At 57.6% G+C, this 21,404-nt stretch overlaps 1 protein-coding gene across 1 annotated transcript in view; it reads right to left on the bottom strand.

Moving 5' to 3' along the window:
• Window positions 1-21,034, bottom strand: part of TMEM87A (transmembrane protein 87A) — a 141,767-nt gene extending 120,733 nt beyond the window's left edge. Inside the window, 8 exon segments of the mRNA XM_075331210.1 lie at window positions 222-294; window positions 296-385; window positions 1,616-1,663; window positions 1,752-1,802; window positions 10,951-11,073; window positions 12,020-12,108; window positions 17,300-17,360; window positions 20,870-21,034. Coding sequence (XP_075187325.1) covers window positions 222-294; window positions 296-385; window positions 1,616-1,663; window positions 1,752-1,802; window positions 10,951-11,073; window positions 12,020-12,108; window positions 17,300-17,360; window positions 20,870-20,989 — 655 coding nt within the window. The 5' untranslated portion in view covers window positions 20,990-21,034.
• Between the last annotated feature and the right edge of the window lie 370 nt (window positions 21,035-21,404).

Below are 21,404 nucleotides of genomic sequence, written 5' to 3'. Positions count from 1 at the left end.
AACTACAGAAAATACAAGTCTGAGACGGCACGGGCAGCAGCGGGAATGAGGGACTTACCATTACACTAATGCGGAGCCGACTGCCGGGGGGGAGGGGAGGCCGGGAGTGGAGCAGACTGCCGGGAGGGGGGGGGGGGGGCGGAGCAGACTGCCGGGAGGAGGGGGGGGGGGGGGCGGAGCAGACTGCCCTATCTGTGGGGTATACACAAATGCTCTCTTACTGGTTAGAGGCAGGTCAGTGGCACCAGTGGGCACTGCGGAGGCGGCGTTCACATCGTGCTTTGTGTTGGCCCCCCGGGTCCGGAGGCAGAGGTGCAGAAAGGTTCACTTGCACAATGAAGAGGTACGGCCCGTCTTGCCAAGTCTTCACTGCTGCATTTAGGAACTGACGCAAACATTGAAAAGAAAGTTAAAGTTCTATGCATAAGCTGAAAACCAGAAAATACAAAAATGACACCCTAAAGGGGGCGACTGCGCTCAGAGCCCGTCCCCACTGCACACGCCTGAGCCGCTGCATACCTCCACCCATTAGGACATGAAATACCGTCCTGAAGGGAGAAGAGCTCCACAGGAGAGACATTACACAGTGGCATCTGTGTACAACAGCCACATCCTGAGCACAGCTCCTGCAGCGGCTATTAACCATTTACATGCTTCACAGCCACATCCTGAGCACAGCTCCTGCAGCGGCTATTAACCATTTACATGCTTCACAGCCACATCCTGAGCACAGCTCCTGCAGCGGCTATTAACCATTTACATGCTTCACAGCCACATCCTGAGCACAGCTCCTGCAGCGGCTATTAACCATTTGCATGCTTCACAGCCACATCCTGAGCACAGCTCCTGCAGCGGCTATTAACCATTTACATGCTTCACAGCCACATCCTGAGCACAGCTCCTGCAGCGGCTATTAACCATTTGCATGCTTCACAGCCACATCCTGAGCACAGCTCCTGCAGCAACTATTAACCATTTACATGCTTCACAGCCACATCCTGAGCACAGCTCCTGCAGCTGCTATTAACCATTTATATGCTTCACAGCCACATCCTGAGCACAGCTCCTGCAGCAACTATTAACCATTTACATGCTTCACAGCCACATCCTGAGCACAGCTCCTGCAGCTGCTATTAACCATTTATATGCTTCACAGCTACATCTGGGGCACAGCTCCTGCAGCGGCTCTTAACCATTTACATGCTTCACAGCTACATCTGGGGCACAGCTCCTGCAGCGGCTCTTAACCATTTACATGCTTCACAGCTACATCTGGGGCACAGCTCCTGCAGCGGCTCTTAACCATTTACATGCTTCACAGCTACATCTGGGGCACAGCTCCTGCAGCGGCTGTTAACCACTTAAATGCAATAAAAGGTGTACGTTCTGGCACACAAAAAGTGAAAAATATGATAGCAATTTTATTTAAGGAATTCGTATCAAATAAATTCCAACGTTAACGTTTCGGTTCAGCCTGAGCCTTATTGACGGTATATTACCCCACTGATGGTAGTAACGTGGCTCTGCTTACTCCAGGCTAGAGGAGTATCAGACGTATGACAAGGCCATGAAGGGGCAGAGCGCTCCACTTACTCACGTCTTCTCAGATACTTGCCTTCTCAGTTGGACATATTGTAGTATTAATCGTGCGCACATCTTTTTTCTAGGGAGAGAATGTAAAAGTTCAAGAACAAGAATTAGAAGCAAGAAGGCCACGTAGAGTCCCAATAATGAAGCAGACGTGGCCGTACCTCGGGGGCGCTGTCATCCACCAGCACGGGCAGACTCTCCTTACACCGGATCTAAGAGACAATAGAAAGAAGGCTGTTACTGGAGAAAAGACAATAGGACAGCACCGTGCTGCCCGCTGATCACTTCATGAGCAAATGTTTACATCAACAAAAACAACAATTTACTTCCAAAAAAAGTGTATTAAAGACCTTGTCAGCAGGATTGTGTGATGTAAAGTGAGTACACGGCTGTAATGACGCCGTAATATGGATGACTGATACCTGTGGTGAAGAATCACTTTCTGGTTCTTTAATCACCATTTGAGGTTTTCTGCTAATTAGATTTGGGTGCACAGTGCAGTGATCTCTCCTCCCCGTCTGTGATTCCTCAGCCCTCCCTCTGCCAGCCTCCTCCGTGTGAATCCCAGACAGCCTCCTCCGTGTGAATCCCAGACAGCCTCCTCCGTGTGAATCCCAGACAGCCTCCTCGTGTGAATCCCAGACAGCCTCCTCCGTGTGAATCCCAGACAGCCTCCTCCGTGTGAATCCCAGACAGCCTCCTCGTGTGAATCCCAGACACCCTCCCCGTGTGAATCCTAGACACCCCCCCCCGTGTGAATCCTAGACACCCCCACCCCCGTGTGAATCCTAGACACCCCCACCCCCGTGTGAATCCTAGACACCCCCACCCCCGTGTGAATCCTAGACACCCCCCCCCCCCCGTGTGAATCCTAGACACCCCCCCCCCGTGTGAATCCTAGACACCCCCCCCCCCGTGTGAATCCTAGACACCCCCCCCCCCCGTGTGAATCCTAGACACCCCCCACCCCGTGTGAATCCTAGACACCTTCCTCCGTGTGAATCCTAGACACCCTCCTCCGTGTGAATCCTAGACACCCCTTCTCCGTGTGAATCACCGTCAGCCTCCTCCGTGTGAATCACCGCCAGCCTCCTCCGTGTGAATCACCGCCAGCCTGGCACGTGTGAATTACCGCCAGCCTCCTCCGTGTGAATCACCGCCAGCCTTCTCCGTGTGAATTACCGCCAGCCTCCTCCGTGTGAATCATCGCCAGCCTCCTCCGTGTGAATCATCGCCAGCCTCCTCCTTGTGAATCATCGCCAGCCTCCTCCGTGTGAATCATCGCCAGCCTCCTCCGTGTGAATCATCGCCAGCCTCCTCCGTGTGAATCGTCGCCAGCCTCCTCCGTGTGAATCGCCAGCCTCCTCCGTGTGAATCATCGCCAGCCTCCTCCTTGTGAATCATCGCCAGCCTCCTCCTTGTGAATCATCGCCAGCCTCCTCCTTGTGAATCATCGCCAGCCTCCTCCTTGTGAATCATCGCCAGCCTCCTCGTGTGAATCATCGCCAGCCTCCTCCGTGTGAATCATCGCCAGCCTCCTCCGTGTGAATCATCGCCAGCCTGCTCTGTGTGAAATCTTAGCAGTGATCTGTTCAAACCCCAGAGGCTGGGAGAAGTGCTGGAGAATCACAGACGGGGAGGAGAAGACCTAATTATTAGAACAGTCCAAATGTGGATTACTACAATAGAATCATAAAGGGGGTTTTCTTCATCAAGGGCATCAATGTAATCCATATTACACCGCCATTACATCCACGTATTTACATTACATAATCGTGTGGACACGTTCTCTGCAGTACACGCCATTACTTCTGATCAGAGCTGATGAGGAGGAGGCTGAGAATGAAGGAGCAGAAGAGCTGGTGAAGAGTCCTCTCCCCATACACTTCCATACTTCAGAATAGAGCAGGATACACCTTAAAAGGCTGTGGTCAGCAGAAAGCGAACCCTCCTGCCCCTCACACATGCACGCTTATTTAGGCAGGGCATGCATGTCTTCTGAGTAAGGAGAGGCCAGTACCTCCGGAGGCAGCTTACCCGAGAACATCTACAAATTACTGCATGTTTCCTCCTGTCATCTGCCAGATGGAGGATGAGGACACAGCGGGGTTCAGCCGCCAGTAACCTAATGTGAATGGCCGCCTTCACCTGCTGGGACCTGCGCTCATATAACGCTGGAGGAGACTGCCGCCCTCATATAACGCTGGAGGAGACTGCCGCCCTCATATAACACTGGAGGAGACTGCCAAGCTCATATAACACTGGAGGAGACTGCCAAGCTCATATAACACTGGAGGAGACTGCCAAGCTCATATAACACTGGAGGAGACTGCCGCGCTCATATAACGCTGGAGGAGACTGCCGCGCTCATATAACGCTGGAGGAGACTGCCGCCCTCATATAACGCTGGAGGAGACTGCCGCGCTCATATAACGCTGGAGGAGACTGCCGCCCTCATATAACGCTGGAGGAGACTGCCGCGCTCATATAACACTGGAGGAGACTGCCGCGCTCATATAACACTGGAGGAGACTGCCGCGCTCATATAACGCTGGAGGAGACTGCCGCCCTCATATAACGCTGGAGGAGACTGCCGCGCTCATATAACACTGGAGGAGACTGCCGCGCTCATATAACACTGGAGGAGACTGCCGCGCTCATATAACACTGGAGGAGACTGCCGCGCTCATATAACACTGGAGGAGACTGCCGCGCTCATATAACACTGGAGGAGACTGCCAAGCTCATATAACACTGGAGGAGACTGCCAAGCTCATATAACACTGGAGGAGACTGCCGCGCTCATATAACGCTGGAGGAGACTGCCGCCCTCATATAACGCTGGAGGAGACTGCCGCCCTCATATAACGCTGGAGGAGACTGCCGCGCTCATATAACGCTGGAGGAGACTGCCGCCCTCATATAACGCTGGAGGAGACTGCCGCGCTCATATAACACTGGAGGAGACTGCCGCGCTCATATAACGCTGGAGGAGACTGCCGCGCTCATATAACGCTGGAGGAGACTGCCGCCCTCATATAACGCTGGAGGAGACTGCCGCCCTCATATAACACTGGAGGAGACTGCCGCGCTCATATAACACTGGAGGAGACTGCCGCGCTCATATAACGCTGGAGGAGACTGCCGCGCTCATATAACGCTGGAGGAGACTGCCGCGCTCATATAACGCTGGAGGAGACTGCCGCGCTCATATAACGCTGGAGGAGACTGCCGCGCTCATATAACGCTGGAGGAGACTGCCGCCCTCATATAACGCTGGAGGAGACTGCCGCCCTCATATAACGCTGGAGGAGACTGCCGCCCTCATATAACGCTGGAGGAGACTGCCGCGCTCATATAACACTGGAGGAGACTGCCGCGCTCATATAACACTGGAGGAGACTGCCGCGCTCATATAACGCTGGAGGAGACTGCCGCGCTCATATAACGCTGGAGGAGACTGCCGCGCTCATATAACGCTGGAGGAGACTGCCGCGCTCATATAACGCTGGAGGAGACTGCCGCGCTCATATAACACTGGAGGAGACTGCCGCGCTCATATAACACTGGAGGAGACTGCCGCGCTCATATAACGCTGGAGGAGACTGCCGCGCTCATATAACACTGGATGAGACTGCCGCGCTCATATAACACTGGAGGAGACTGCCAAGCTCATATAACACTGGAGGAGACTGCCGCGCTCATATAACACTGGAGGAGACTGCCGCGCTCATACAACGCTGGAGGAGACTGCCGCGCTCATACAACGCTGGAGGAGACTGCCGCGCTCATATAACGCTGGAGGAGACTGCCGCGCTCATATAACACTGGAGGAGACTGCCGCGCTCATATAACGCTGGAGGAGACTGCCGCCCTCATATAACGCTGGAGGAGACTGCCGCGCTCATATAACGCTGGAGGAGACTGCCGCCCTCATATAACGCTGGAGGAGACTGCCGCGCTCATATAACGCTGGAGGAGACTGCCGCGCTCATATAACACTGGAGGAGACTGCCGCGCTCATATAACACTGGAGGAGACTGCAGCGCTCATATAACACTGGAGGAGACTGCAGCGCTCATATAACGCTGGAGGAGACTGCCGCGCTCATATAACACTGGAGGAGACTGCCGCGCTCATATAACACTGGAGGAGACTGCCGCGCTCATAACGCTGGAGGAGACTGCCGCGCTCATATAACGCTGGAGGAGACTGCCGCGCTCATATAACGCTGGAGGAGACTGCCGCGCTCATATAACACTAAAGGAGACTGCCGCGCTCATATAACACTAAAGGAGACTGCCGCGCTCATATAACACTGGAGGAGACTGCCGCGCTCATAACACTGGAGGAGACTGCCGCGCTCATATAACGCTGGAGGAGACTGCCGCCCTCATATAACACTGGAGGAGACTGCCGAGCTCATATAACGCTGGAGGAGACTGCAGCGCTCATATAACACTGGAGGAGACTGCCGCGCTCATAACGCTGGAGGAGACTGCCGCGCTCATATAACACTGGAGGAGACTGCCGCGCTCATATAACGCTGGAGGAGACTGCCGCGCTCATATAACGCTGGAGGAGACTGCCGCCCTCATATAACACTGGAGGAGACTGCCGCGCTCATATAACGCTGGAGGAGACTGCAGCGCTCATATAACGCTGGAGGAGACTGCCGCGCTCATATAACGCTGGAGGAGACTGCCGCGCTCATATAACGCTGGAGGAGACTGCCGCGCTCATATAACGCTGGAGGAGACTGCCGCGCTCATATAACGCTGGAGGAGACTGCCGCGCTCATATAACGCTGGAGGAGACTGCCGCGCTCATATAACACTGGAGGAGACTGCCGCGCTCATATAACGCTGGAGGAGACTGCCGCGCTCATATAACACTGGAGGAGACTGCAGCGCTCATATAACGCTGGAGGAGACTGCCGCGCTCATATAACGCTGGAGGAGACTGCCGCGCTCATATAACGCTGGAGGAGACTGCCGCCCTCATATAACGCTGGAGGAGACTGCCGCGCTCATATAACGCTGGAGGAGACTGCCGCGCTCATATAACACTGGAGGAGACTGCAGCGCTCATATAACACTGGAGGAGACTGCCGCGCTCATATAACGCTGGAGGAGACTGCCGCGCTCATATAACGCTGGAGGAGGCTGCCGCGCTCATATAACGCTGGAGGAGACTGCAGCGCTCATATAACGCTGGAGGAGACTGCAGCGCTCATATAACGCTGGAGGAGACTGCCGCGCTCATATAACACTGGAGGAGACTGCCGCGCTCATATAACGCTGGAGGAGACTGCCGCGCTCATATAACACTGGAGGAGACTGCCGCGCTCATATAACGCTGGAGGAGACTGCCGCCCTCATATAACACTGGAGGAGACTGCCGCGCTCATATAACGCTGGAGGAGACTGCAGCGCTCATATAACACTGGAGGAGACTGCCGCGCTCATAACGCTGGAGGAGACTGCCGCGCTCATATAACACTGGAGGAGACTGCCGCGCTCATATAACACTGGAGGAGACTGCCGCGCTCATATAACGCTGGAGGAGACTGCCGCGCTCATATAACGCTGGAGGAGACTGCCGCCCTCATATAACACTGGAGGAGACTGCCGCGCTCATATAACGCTGGAGGAGACTGCCGCGCTCATATAACGCTGGAGGAGACTGCCGCGCTCATATAACGCTGGAGGAGACTGCCGCGCTCATATAACACTGGAGGAGACTGCCGCGCTCATATAACACTGGAGGAGACTGCAGCGCTCATATAACGCTGGAGGAGACTTCCGTGCTCATATAACACTGGATGAGACTGCAGCGCTCATATAACGCTGGAGGAGACTTCCGTGCTCATATAACACTGGAGGAGACTGCCGCGCTCATATAACGCTGGAGGAGACTGCTGCGCTCATATAACGCTGGAGGAGACTGCCGCGCTCATATAACACTGGAGGAGACTGCAGCGCTCATATAACGCTGGAAGAGACTGCAGCGCTCATATAACGCTGGAGGAGACTGCAGCGCTCATATAACGCTGGAGGAGACTTCCGTGCTCATATAACACTGGAGGAGACTGCCGCGCTCATATAACGCTGGAGGAGACTGCTGCGCTCATATAACGCTGGAGGAGACTGCCGCGCTCATATAACACTGGAGGAGACTGCAGCGCTCATATAACACTGGAGGAGACTGCCGCGCTCATATAACACTGGAGGAGACTGCCGCGCTCATATAACACTGGATGAGACTGCAGCGCTCATATAACGCTGGAGGAGACTTCCGTGCTCATATAACGCTGGAGGAGACTGCCGCGCTCATATAACGCTGGAGGAGACTGCCGCGCTCATATAACACTGGAGGAGACTGCCGCGCTCATATAAACGCTGGAGGAGACTGCCGCGATCATATAACACTGGAGGAGACTGCAGCACTCATATAACACTGGAGGAGACTGCCGCGCTCATATAACACTGGAGGAGACTGCCGCGCTTATATAACGCTGGAGGAGACTGCAGCGCTCATATAACACTGGAGGAGACTGCCGCGCACATATAACGCTGGAGGAGACTGCCGCGCTCATATAACCCTGGAGGAGACTGCCGCGCTCATATAACGCTGGAGGAGACTGCCGCGCTCATATAACGCTGGAGGAGACTGCCGCGCTCATATAACGCTGGAGGAGACTGCCGCGCTCATATAACACTGGAGGAGAGTGCCGCGCTCATATAACACTGGAGGAGACTGCCGCGCTCATATAACACTGGAGGAGGCTGCCGCGCTCATATAACACTGGAGGAGGCTGCCGCGCTCATATAACACTGGAGGAGACTGCCGCGCTCATATAACGCTGGAGGAGACTGCTGCGCTCATATAACGCTGGAGGAGACTGCCGCGCTCATATAACACTGGAGGAGACTGCAGCGCTCATATAACACTGGAGGAGACTGCCGCGCTCATATAACACTGGAGGAGACTGCCGCGCTCATATAACGCTGGAGGAGACTGCCGCGCTCATATAACGCTGGAGGAGACTGCCGCCCTCATATAACGCTGGAGGAGACTGCCGCGCACATATAACACTGGAGGAGACTGCAGCGCTCATATAACGCTGGAGGAGACTGCCGCCCTCATATAACACTGGAGGAGACTGCCGCGCACATATAACACTGGAGGAGACTGCAGCGCTCATATAACGCTGGAGGAGACTTCCGTGCTCATATAACGCTGGAGGAGACTGCCGCGCTCATATAACGCTGGAGGAGACTGCCGCGCTCATATAACACTGGAGGAGACTGCCGCGCTCATATAAACGCTGGAGGAGACTGCCGCGATCATATAACACTGGAGGAGACTGCAGCACTCATATAACACTGGAGGAGACTGCCGCGCTTATATAACGCTGGAGGAGACTGCCGCGCTCATATAACGCTGGAGGAGACTGCAGCGCTCATATAACACTGGAGGAGACTGCCGCGCACATATAACGCTGGAGGAGACTGCCGCGCTCATATAACCCTGGAGGAGACTGCCGCGCTCATATAACCCTGGAGGAGACTGCCGCGCTCATATAACGCTGGAGGAGACTGCCGCGCTCATATAAACACTGGAGGAGACTGCCGCGCTCATATAACGCAGGAGGAGACTGCCGCGCTCATATAACGCAGGAGGAGACTGCCGCGCTCATATAACGCTGGAGGAGACTGCCGCGCTCATATAACGCTGGAGGAGATTGCCGCGCTCATATAACGCTGGAGGAGACTGCCGCGCTCATATAACGCTGGAGGAGACTGCCGCGCTCATATAACGCTGGAGGAGACTGCCGCGCTCATATAACGCTGGAGGAGACTGCCGCGCTCATATAACGCTGGAGGAGACTGCCGCGCTCATATAACGCTGGAGGAGACTGCCGCGCTCATATAACACTGGAGGAGAGTGCCGCGCTCATATAACACTGGAGGAGACTGCCGCGCTCATATAACACTGGAGGAGGCTGCCGCGCTCATATAACACTGGAGGAGGCTGCCGCGCTCATATAACACTGGAGGAGACTGCCGCGCTCATATAACACTGGAGGAGACTGCCGCGCTCATATAACGCTGGAGGAGACTGCCGCGCTCATATAACGCTGGAGGAGACTGCCGCGCTCATATAACACTGGAGGAGACTGCCGCGCTCATATAACGCTGGAGGAGACTGCCGCGCTCATATAACCCTGGAGGAGACTGCCGCCCTCATATAACGCTGGAGGAGGCTGCCGCGCTCATATAACGCTGGAGGAGACTGCCGCGCTCATATAACACTGGAGGAGACTGCCACGCTCATATAACACTGGAGGAGACTGCCGCGCTCATATAACGCTGGAGGAGACTGCCGCGCTCATATAACACTGGAGGAGACTGCCGCGCTCATATAACACTGGAGGAGGCTGCCGCGCTCATATAACACTGGAGGAGGCTGCCGCGCTCATATAACACTGGAGGAGACTGCCGCGCTCATATAACACTGGAGGAGACTGCCGCGCTCAAAATACGACGCACGCACGACGGCAGTCTTAATAAAATTAAGTAGAATAAAGAAAATAGCTAATAATAAACATTGTCATTATACTTACAGGTCCAGTGACGCGTCCTGCAGACTGTCACCTAGCGCTTCTGCTTCCGGGTCCGATCATTCAGTGGTATTCACTGTGCTGCTCGTCACTCGGCAGTCTTTGGTTGTTGTTGGCCGTGTTCGCGGTGATGTCAGGTCACGCTTAGCCATGGACTCGACTGAACTTTGACTGTCACTGTGCGGGCATCGCATCAGTATTACCCGGTACAGCGCACACTCTCCTGACAGGAGCCTGTCGGCTGCGGCCAAGACACAGAGTCTGCAGGACGTGTTGCGGGACCGGTAAGTATAATCAATGTTTTTTTACTAATGTGCTTTTTTTTTTACAGCCCCTGGACCCGAACTGCAACGCGAGCTTCCCAGGAAAGCTCGGGACCGTGTGCATGATCCCTGTGTGCTCGGTACGGACGCGGTTCGCCCATCACTATTTACTAGCCGTCCTCACTGCGAAAGAGATCATGGGAAACAGTTCACAATTTGCGCCATCAGAGGAGCAGGACACGGGATTTTCCGGCACGGTCAGAGCAGCATAACAAGCTCTATGTAATTGGGTGCATTGCATTTTTGACACGATATCTGTACATTTACCAGACAAAACACCACTAACAACCTGCACCGGACGCAACGCAGACCCCGACCGAAAGGCGAAGAACAGTGTAAAAAATGCTAACACTGACCAGAAACTTGGGGAACAAATGGACATTTAGGCTCCGATGACCCTGACCTTCATACCTGAGGTTTTGTTGGATGGTCACAGTAAGACACCGGGTTTGAGCTTTTGGTGTAGGAGCCGGTCCATCCGGAGCGAACCGTGAAGGAAGAACCAGAACCAAGGTAATTGAACAAGTTATCTTCCTACAAAAGCAAAAAAGTATGGAAAGTTAAACAGAACCTGTCAGCCCCCCCGTACCCCCAAACCACGAGCAGATCAGTGCTCACATCTATAGTCTCTGCCGCAGTCCCTTCATGGAGGAGAAAACACACAGCTCTTTACAACAAGTATTTATGAGACGCTGATCAGGCCAGTGACTAGCCGCAGGGGCGTTTGTAACCCCGACTACTTGGCCCATTTAGCACGTTATGCCCCTGTGGGCGTGCTACCATGCTTTACAGCAGCCAGCGTCATCGGCACCGCGAGGTAATGCTGCACACGCTCGGCAGTAGCCCTCAGCACTGCGCCGGGCCTCAGAGGGTCACTGCCCGCCATCTGAAGTCACCTGCACTGCCAGTAAGGCCCAAGCCACACAGCGTGAAGATCAGAGCGAGTGCAGTGCGATAAAACATCACATTCCACTCGCACCAATATTAGCCTGTGTCAGCACACATGAGCCATTATTTTCTCAGACCCAATCGGACCGAGAAAACAATCACAGCATGCCGCGGGGGGAATGCAGGACTCTTTCTCTCGCACCCATTCACGTGTATGGGGCGAGAGAGGAGAGAAGAAAAAAAGAAAAAAATATCGCACTGCACTCGCGGTACACTGGTGTAATGAGAGTGCAGGGCAAGAATGGCAATAGATGGCTACGGAGGAGAGAGGGAGAGAAATCCCGCCCGGCCCGCCCCCCTCCTCCGCGCCGGCCCGCCCCCCTCCTCCGCGTTGGCCCGCCCCCCTCCTCCGCGTTGGCCCGCCCCCCTCCTCCGCGTTGGCCCGCCCCCCTCCTCCTCCGCGCCGGCCCGCCCCCCTCCTCCTCCTCCTCCGCGCCGGCCCGCCCCCCTCCTCCTCCGCGCCGGCCCGCCCCCCTCCTCCTCCTCCGCGCCGGCCGGCACCCCCCTCCTCAGTTGAGGTCCTATAACTTACCTTAAAGGCAGAAATTTCATTGTAGCAATTGCAGTGACGCAGGTACCAAGTGATGTTAAAATTATTGCAGGATTTTTCACCACCTTCAACTACAAAAGGAAAGAAGAAACAAAAAAATTGAAGAAAAAAACTCAACCAAACACCATATTTTTCGGATTATAAGACACTTTTCCTCCCCAAAATTTAGGAGGAAAATGAGGGGTGCATCTTAAAATCGAAATATAGCTTATCGGGGAGCCGTCTACGTGGCGATCGGGTGCATTCGGGCAGCAGGGTGCCTGTGGCTGCCGGCTCCCTATCTGTGCAAGTGGGAATCCTACTGGTGCTGGAGTAGGGCTGTGCTGGCAGCAGCGGGGGCTGTGCTGGCAGCAGCGGGGGACTCTGTTGGCGGTGGGCTCTGTTGGCAGCGCGGGCTTCAAAATAATGGCGTCTGGAATCAGCGAGTGTGCAGATTCAGCTCTCAGCTCAATGGCAAGGCAAGATGTCATCTGTGCACATGCCACCTCCAGGCGCCATTATGTGATGGCCACAGCGATGGCCGGTGCACATGTTACTGACTGTGACTGTTACCGCAGAACATTGCTCATCTCCCTCTGTGCTAGTCGTTGCTGTTCTCAGCATCACGTTTTGGGTTTATGTTGATAAATTTTCGATCTTTTGTAAAACCCTGTTCTAGTGGCACGGTGCACCCCTTACAAGAAACCGCCACTGTTCATCAATGGAGATTATTTTTCTGATAAAAGCAAGCGATCAGCCTCTATAGTAAATAATATAACTATCTATAGTCAGCAGATGGTGTTTGATGGGCACTATTACGGTGTTATTGGTGGGGGTGTAGAGCAGGAGTGGAGTTTTTCCAACTGTTGGTGAGACTGGAAGGTTTGCGGGGTGGAGGCGGAGCTGGGGTGGAGCCTGGGCAGAGTCTACGGGGGCCCTGAATTTCCTGGTGGGGGCCCTGAATTTCCTGGTGGGGGCCCTGTGTGCACACATCAGCACTAGGTGACAGACTAGTGAAATCCCCCATGACCCAGAGAGGTGAATCCACAGGGTCTGTATTCTGACTGCGGTACCTCTGATTGTCAGGATACTGGTGGCAAATAATCTGCAGAGCGAGGTTAGAGGGAATCTGTCAGCACAGCATAATATAGGGCACCAAAGCCTGATACAGGAAAGTGGCATTTATTAGGCTGTGTGCTGTAGTTTGATACAATCAGTGTTTTATCAGCAGGAGATTATCACTACAGGATTATGGTCTCACTTGCCAGGTAGTCTAGTTAATCAGTGTAACCCCACCACTGATTAGCAGCTTGCTGACAATGTACAGTGTACACAGGAAGCTGGCAGTCAAGGGTGTGGAGGGTTATACACAGCCCAGAAGTGTTAGCTCTGCCACATCTAGACCAGATAAATAAGACTTCTATAGCAAGTGCTCGAAGCAGCCCAGAAAGTGGCATCACTGCAGCCTGGCTTTCATTTCCTGTGTTATGCTGCTCTCAGATTATATGGCAAAAACCTGCTGACAGATTCCCTTTAAACAGATTCCCCATATATATTGGCCTAATGTGGGCAAAACGCAGTGATATTGATGGGTTCGGCTGACAGTCTAATATGTAAGCAGGAGCCAGCCAACTGATGGCCGGGGGAGACACGCACTGCGGGAGCCAGCCAACTGATGGCCGGGGGAGACACGCACTGCGGGAGCCAGCCAACTGATGGCCGGGGGAGACACGCACTGCGGGAGCCAGCCAACTGATGGCCGGGGGAGACACGCACTGCGGGAGCCAGCCAACTGATGGCCGGGGGAGACACGCACTGCGGGAGCCAGCCAACTGATGGCTGGGGGAGACACGCACTGCGGGAGCCAGCCAACTGATGGCCGGGGGAGACACGCACTGCTGGAGCCAGCCAACTGATGGCCGGGGGAGACACGCACTGCTGGAGCCAGCCAACTGATGGCTGGGGGAGACACGCACTGCTGGAGCCAGCCAATTGATGGCTGTGAGAGAGATGCATCGCGGGAGCCAGCCAACTGATGGCCGTGAGAGAGAGACACATCGCGGGAGCCAGCCAACTGATGGCCGTGAGAGAGACACACATCGCGGGAGCCAGCCAACTGATGGCCGTGAGAGAGACACACATCGCGGGAGCCAGCCAACTGATGGCCGTGAGAGAGAGAGACACATCGCGGGAGCCAGCCAACTGATGGCCGTGAGAGAGAGACACATCGCGGGAGCCAGCCAACTGATGGCCGTGAGAGAGAGACACATCGCGGGAGCCAGCCAACTGATGGCCGTGAGAGAGAGACACATCGCGGGAGCCAGCCAACTGATGGCCGTGAGAGAGAGACACATCGCGGGAGCCAGCCAACTGATGGCCGTGAGAGAGAGACACATCGCGGGAGCCAGCCAACTGATGGCCGTGAGAGAGACACATCGCGGGAGCCAGCCAACTGATGGCCGTGAGAGAGACACATCGCGGGAGCCAGCCAACTGATGGCCGTGAGAGAGACACATCGCGGGAGCCAGCCAACTGATGGCCGTGAGAGAGAGACACATCGCGGGAGCCAGCCAACTGATGGCCGTGAGAGAGACACATCGCGGGAGCCAGCCAACTGATGGCCGTGAGAGAGACACATCGCGGGAGCCAGCCAACTGATGGCCGTGAGAGAGACACACATCGCGGGAGCCAGCCAACTGATGGCCGTGAGAGAGACACATCGCGGGAGCCAGCCAACTGATGGCCGTGAGAGAGACACACATCGCGGGAGCCAGCCAACTGATGGCCGTGAGAGAGACACACATCGCGGGAGCCAGCCAACTGATGGCTGGGAGAGAGACACACATCGCGGGAGCCAGCCAACTGATGGCCGGGGGAGACACGCACTGCTGGAGCCAGCCAACTGATGGCTGGGGGAGACACACACTGCTGGAGCCAGCCAACTGATGGCTGTGAGAGAGACACACATCGCGGGAGCCAGCCAACTGATGGCTGGGAGAGAGACACACATCGCGGGAGCCAGCCAACTGATGGCCGGGGGAGACACACACTGCGGGAGCCAGCCAACTGATGGCTGGGGGAGACACACACTGCTGGAGCCAGCCAACTGATGGCCGGGGGAGACACACATCGCGGGAGCCAGCCAACTGATGGCCGGGGGAGACACGCACTGCGGGAGCCAGCCAACTGATGGCCGGGGGAGACACGCACTGCTGGAGCCAGCCAACTGATGGCTGGGGGAGACACACACTGCTGGAGCCAGCCAACTGATGGCTGTGAGAGAGACACACATCGCGGGAGCCAGCCAACTGATGGCTGGGGGAGACACACACTGCGGGAGCCAGCCAACTGATGGCCGGGGGAGACACACACTGCGGGAGCCAGCCAACTGATGGCCGGGGGAGACACGCACTGCTGGAGCCAGCCAACTGATGGCTGGGGGAGACACGCACTGCTGGAGCCAGCCAATTGATGGCTGTGAGAGAGATGCATCGCGGGAGCCAGCCAACTGATGGCCGTGAGAGAGAGACACATCGCGGGAGCCAGCCAACTGATGGCCGTGAGAGAGACACATCGCGGGAGCCAGCCAACTGATGGCCGTGAGAGAGACACACATCGCGGGAGCCAGCCAACTGATGGCTGGGAGAGAGACACACATCGCGGGAGCCAGCCAACTGATGGCCGGGGGAGACACGCACTGCGGGAGCCAGCCAACTGATGGCCGGGGGAGACACGCACTGCTGGAGCCAGCCAGCCAACTGATGGCTGGGGGAGACACACACTGCTGGAGCCAGCCAACTGATGGCTGTGAGAGAGACACACATCGCGGGAGCCAGCCAACTGATGGCTGGGAGAGAGACACACATCGCGGGAGCCAGCCAACTGATGGCCGGGGGAGACACACACACTGTGGGAGCCAGCCAACTGATGGCTGGGGGAGACACACACTGCTGGAGCCAGCCAACTGATGGCCGGGGGAGACACACATCGCGGGAGCCAGCCAACTGATGGCCGGGGGAGACACGCACTGCGGGAGCCAGCCAACTGATGGCCGGGGGAGACACGCACTGCTGGAGCCAGCCAACTGATGGCTGGGGGAGACACACACTGCTGGAGCCAGCCAACTGATGGCTGTGAGAGAGACACACATCGCGGGAGCCAGCCAACTGATGGCTGTGAGAGAGACACACATCGCGGGAGCCAGCCAACTGATGGCTGGGGGAGACACACACTGCGGGAGCCAGCCAACTGATGGCCGGGGGAGACACGCACTGCGGGAGCCAGCCAACTGATGGCCGGGGGAGACACGCACTGCTGGAGCCAGCCAACTGATGGCTGGGGGAGACACACACTGCTGGAGCCAGCCAATTGATGGCTGTGAGAGAGATGCATCGCGGGAGCCAGCCAACTGATGGCCGTGAGAGAGACACATCGCGGGAGCCAGCCAACTGATGAACGTGAGAGAGACACATCGCGGGAGCCAGCCAACTGATGGCCGTGAGAGAGATACATCGCGGGAGCCAGCCAACTGATGGCCGTGAGAGAGACACATCGCGGGAGCCAGCCAACTGATGGCCGTGAGAGAGACACATCGCGGGAGCCAGCCAACTGATGAACGTGAGAGAGACACATCGCGGGAGCCAGCCAACTGATGGCCGTGAGAGACACACACGAGTACGTTCAATTTCAGACTGCTGATCACAGTGTTCTACCAGAAATAAGCTCTCAGAGAACCGAGGAGCCGCGGCTGGACGATAGCTCATGAGTATCAGAAGCGGCTGCTGGCCTCCACTGGACAGAGCAGTGGTCAGGCAATGTATGTGAGTGGCGGCCTTTACGTAAATGCACTGGTTAGTATTTTGGATTTGTGGAACAGTCCAGAGTCAGCCATTGGCCGTCTCTCCTATAGGTCTTGGACATTTATAGCTTGTCTTTGGTATCATGAGTAAGAATACGAGAAGTGGGATAGAATATAAAAAATATGATGGTCTTATAAAGTTATTTCAACTTGTCTGACAATGCCTGAAATTAAGGGTCCACCTGATTCACAGACTCAGTAATGATACATGTCACTGGCTGGAGACACTAGGAGCGGCGCAGCTCCAGGAAAGCAGCCACGGAGGGAGGAGGGGAAGGAGCTTGTGTCACCACAGAACCTGCTGGGTGAGAACCTCCGGATCCGCTTATCTGGAGGGTGACATACAATGCATTTCTCACGGGGACACACACAGTGCAAACAAACCACCCAGTCACGTATCATGCAACGTTACACAAGGATCTTACAGCTTATGTAGATGATCGAGTCCCGAAAGAGGATCTTCCCAAAAGTGAAAGTCGTGTCGTTCTGGAAAAAGAAGAAGGGAATTTTGTTACTTACCGTAAATTCCTTTTCTTCTAGCTCCAATTGGGAGACCCAGACGATTGGGTGTATAGCTACTGCCTCCGGAGGCCACACAAAGTATTACACTAAAAAGTGTAAGGCCCCTCCCCTTCTGCCTATACACCCCCCGTGGGATCACGGGCTGCTTCAGTTTTAGTGCAAAAGCAAGAAGGAGGAAAGCCAATAACTGGTTAAACAAATTCAATCCGAAGGAACATCGGAGAACTGAAACCATTCAACATGAACAACATGTGTACCCGAACAACCAAAAATCCCGAAGGAACAGGGGCGGGTGCTGGGTCTCCCAATTGGAGCTAGAAGAAAAGGAATTTACGGTAAGTAACAAAATTCCCTTCTTCTTCGGCGCTCCATTGGGAGACCCAGACGATTGGGACGTCCAAAAGCAGTCCCTGGGTGGGTAAATAAATACCTCAAGTTTGGACTGTAAAAACAGCCCTTCCCTACATGGAGGCAACCGCCGCCTGCAGGACTCTTCTACTTAGGCTGGCATCCGCCTAAGCGTAGGCATGCACCTGATAATGCTTGGTGAAGGTGTGCAGACTCGCCCAGGTAGCCGCCTGGCACACCTGTTGAGCCGTAGCCTGGTGCCGTAATGCCCAGGACGCACCCCCGGCTCTGGTAGAATGGGCCTTCAGCCCTGATGGAACCGGAAGCCCAGCCTTCCATCCGACATAGTCAGCAGCTGCTGCTGACTAAAACAGTGGAGCTATGCGTGGATGTCTGACCTCCTTCGCACAAAGCATAAAACTGAAGCAGCCCGTGATCCCACGGGGGGTGTATAGGCAGAAGGGGAGGGGCCTTACACTTTTTAGTGTAATACTTTGTGTGGCCTCCGGAGGCAGTAGCTGTACACCCAATCGTCTGGGTCTCCCAATGGAGCGCCGAAGAAAGAGATAATAAGCCACATATCTGTGTAAGGACCCCACAACTGCCGCAGGATCCCCCCAGAACCGAGTCTAGACACAACCTCAGGGGTCTCCAATACACAACAGACTGAAGCCCACCCAATCTGCACATATGGGCGACAGTCAGTGACGGTGGGGATCATGGATCCCTACAGCTGGCTCTTTCATTCTCGGGGAGACAGATCAGCCGCAACATTCAGCAGCAGCCGCGCAACACGCACCAGCCCGCGCAACACGCACCAGCCCGCGCAACACGCACCAGCCCGCGCAACACGCACCAGCCCGCGCAACACGCACCAGCCCGCGCAACACGCACCAGCCCGCGCAACACGCACCAGCCCGCGCAACACGCACCAGCCCGCGCAACACGCACCAGCCCGCGCAACACGCACCAGCCCGCGCAACACGCACCAGCCCGCGCAACACGCACCAGCTTATTACAACCTACTGACTGTGGATGGGGAGACAAGACTGCAAAATCCAGCAACATGTCTGTAACCATGACGACACATAGGTCTGCAGAGGAGCTGCACACAATCAGGAGAACACAAGCGACGTATTGTTTGCATCACGTTTCCTTACACTTGTGTTTGGGTGGGCTGCACGGAAACTGACAATTACTACACAAGGGACTGGTTATTAAATTCACGAAGCTCGGAAAACAGGTGTCCGCTCTGACAAGCCGCGGGGGTTCTGAGTAACCAGGCTGGGGGGATTCATTACAGGTCCCGGGTCACCTTCTCCCAGCCCCGCTCTACTGCACCGACAGCTCTCTATGTGGGTGTATGGGACAAGCTTTAAGAGCCGTGCCCCCCTGACCGGGCTCCCGCCGTGCCCCCCTGCCCCGCACTGACCGGGCTCCCGCCGTGCCCCCCCTATCCCGCACTGACCGGGCTCCCGCCGTGCCCCCCCTGTCCCGCACTGACCGGGCTCCCGCCGTGCCCCCCCTGTCCCGCACTGACCGGGCTCCCGCCGTGCCCCCCCTATCCCGCACTGACCGGGCTCCCGCCGTGCCCCCCCTGTCCCGCACTGACCGGGCTCCCGCCGTGCCCCCCCTGTCCCGCACTGACCGGGCTCCAGCCGTGCCCCCCCTGTCCCGCACTGACCGGGCTCCAGCCGTGCCCCCCCCCTGTCCCGCACTGACCGGGCTCCCGCCGTGCCCCCCCTACCCCGCACTGCCCAGGCTCCCGCCGTGCACCCCCCTGTCCCGCACTGCCCAGGCTCCCGCCGTGCACCCCCTGTCCCGCACTGACCGGGCTCCCGCCGTGCCCCCCCTACCCCGCACTGCCCAGGCTCCCGCCGTGCACCCCCTGTCCCGCACTGCCCAGGCTCCCGCCGTGCACCCCCTGTCCCGCACTGACCGGGCTCCCGCCGTGCCCCCCCTACCCCGCACTGCCCAGGCTCCCGCCGTGCCCCCCCTGTCCCGCACTGCCCAGGCTCCCGCCGTGCACCCCCTGTCCCGCACTGCCCAAGCTCCCGCCGTGCCCCCCCTGTCCCGCACTGCCCAGGCTCCCGCCGTGCCCCCCCTGCCCCGCACTGCCCAGGCTCCCGCCGTGCCCCCCCTGTCCCGCACTGACCGGGCTCCCGCCGTGCCCCCCCCTGCCCCGCACTGACCGAGCTCCCGCCGTGCCCCCCCTGCCCCGCACTGACCGGGCTCCCGCCGTGCCCCCCCCTGCCCCGCACTGACCGGGCTCCCGCCGTGCCCCCCCTGCCCCGCACTGACCGGGCTCCCGCCGTGCCCCCCCTGCCCCGCACTGACCGGGCTCCCGCCGTGCCCCCCCTGCCCCGCACTGACCGGGCTCCCGCCGTGCCCCCCCTGCCCCGCACTGACCGGGCTCCCGCCGTGCCCCCCCTACCCCGCACTGCCCAGGCTCCCGCCGTGCCCCCCCTGCCCCGCACTGACCGGGCTCCCGCCGTGCCCCCCCTGCCCCGCACTGACCGGGCTCCCGCCGTGCCCCCCCTGCCCCGCACTGACCGGGCTCCCGCCGTGCCCCCCCTGTCCCGCACTGACCGGGCTCCCGCCGTGCCCCCCCCTGCCCCGCACTGACCGGGCTCCCGCCGTGCCCCCCCTGCCCCGCACTGACCGGGCTTCCGCCGTGCCCCCCCAGCCCCGCACTGACCGGGCTCCCGCCGTGCCCCCCCTGTCCCGCACTGACAGGGCTCCCGCCGTGCCCCCCCTGCCCCGCACTGACCGGGCTCCCGCCGTGCCCCCCCTGCCCCGCACTGACCGGGCTCCCGCCGTGCCCCCCCTGCCCCGCACTGACCGGGCTCCCGCCGTGCCCCCCCTGCCCCGCACTGACCGGGCTCCCGCAGTGACAGCCGCCTCCACTGACCGGGCTCCCGCCGTGCCCCCCCTGCCCCGCACTGACAGGGCTCCCGCCGTGCCCCCCCTGCCCCGCACTGACCGGGCTCCCGCCGTGCCCCCCCTGCCCCGCACTGACCGGGCTCCCGCAGTGACAGCCGCCTCCACTGACCGGGCTCCCGCCGTGCCCCCCCTGCCCCGCACTGACCGGGCTCCCGCAGTGACAGCCGCCTCCACTGACTCACCGGGGAGAGGCGCACGGTCCACAGTGAGGGGTCGGCATTTTCCGCATGGTTCAAAGGAAAGGAGCCTGCAACTGTCAGAAGCAGCAGAGACAGCACAACCCGGCTCCGTGCAGCCGCCATCTCCACGTCTGACACCGGAACCGCAATAGGCGACGTCACTTCCGCGAATCCTCTATGATGCGTCACGTGACCGGATACTGAGCGAAAGCAAACAAAAAATGGCAGGAGGAGGAGCTTCTGGAAGGAGGAGGAGCTGCTGGATGGAGGAGGAGCTACTGGAAGGAGGAGGAGCTGCTGGAAGGAGGAGGAGCTGCTAAATGGAGGAGGAGCTTCTGGAAGTAGGAGGAGCTGCTGGATGGAGGAGGAGCAACTGGAAGGAGGAGGAGCTGCTAAATGGAGGAGGAGCTGCTGGAAGTAGGAGGAGCTGCTGGATGGAGGAGGAGCTACTGGAAGGAGGAGGAGCTGCTGGATGGAGGAGGAGCTACTGGAAGGAGGAGGAGCTGCTAAATGGAGGAGGAGCTGCTGGAAGTAGGAG

This window comes from Anomaloglossus baeobatrachus, chromosome 12, assembly GCF_048569485.1.
Source record: "Anomaloglossus baeobatrachus isolate aAnoBae1 chromosome 12, aAnoBae1.hap1, whole genome shotgun sequence".
In the NCBI taxonomy this organism is placed as follows: Eukaryota; Metazoa; Chordata; class Amphibia; order Anura; family Aromobatidae; genus Anomaloglossus; species Anomaloglossus baeobatrachus.
Note: the sequence above shows the minus strand (reverse complement) of the source record. Positions and strands in the feature narration are given on the sequence as shown.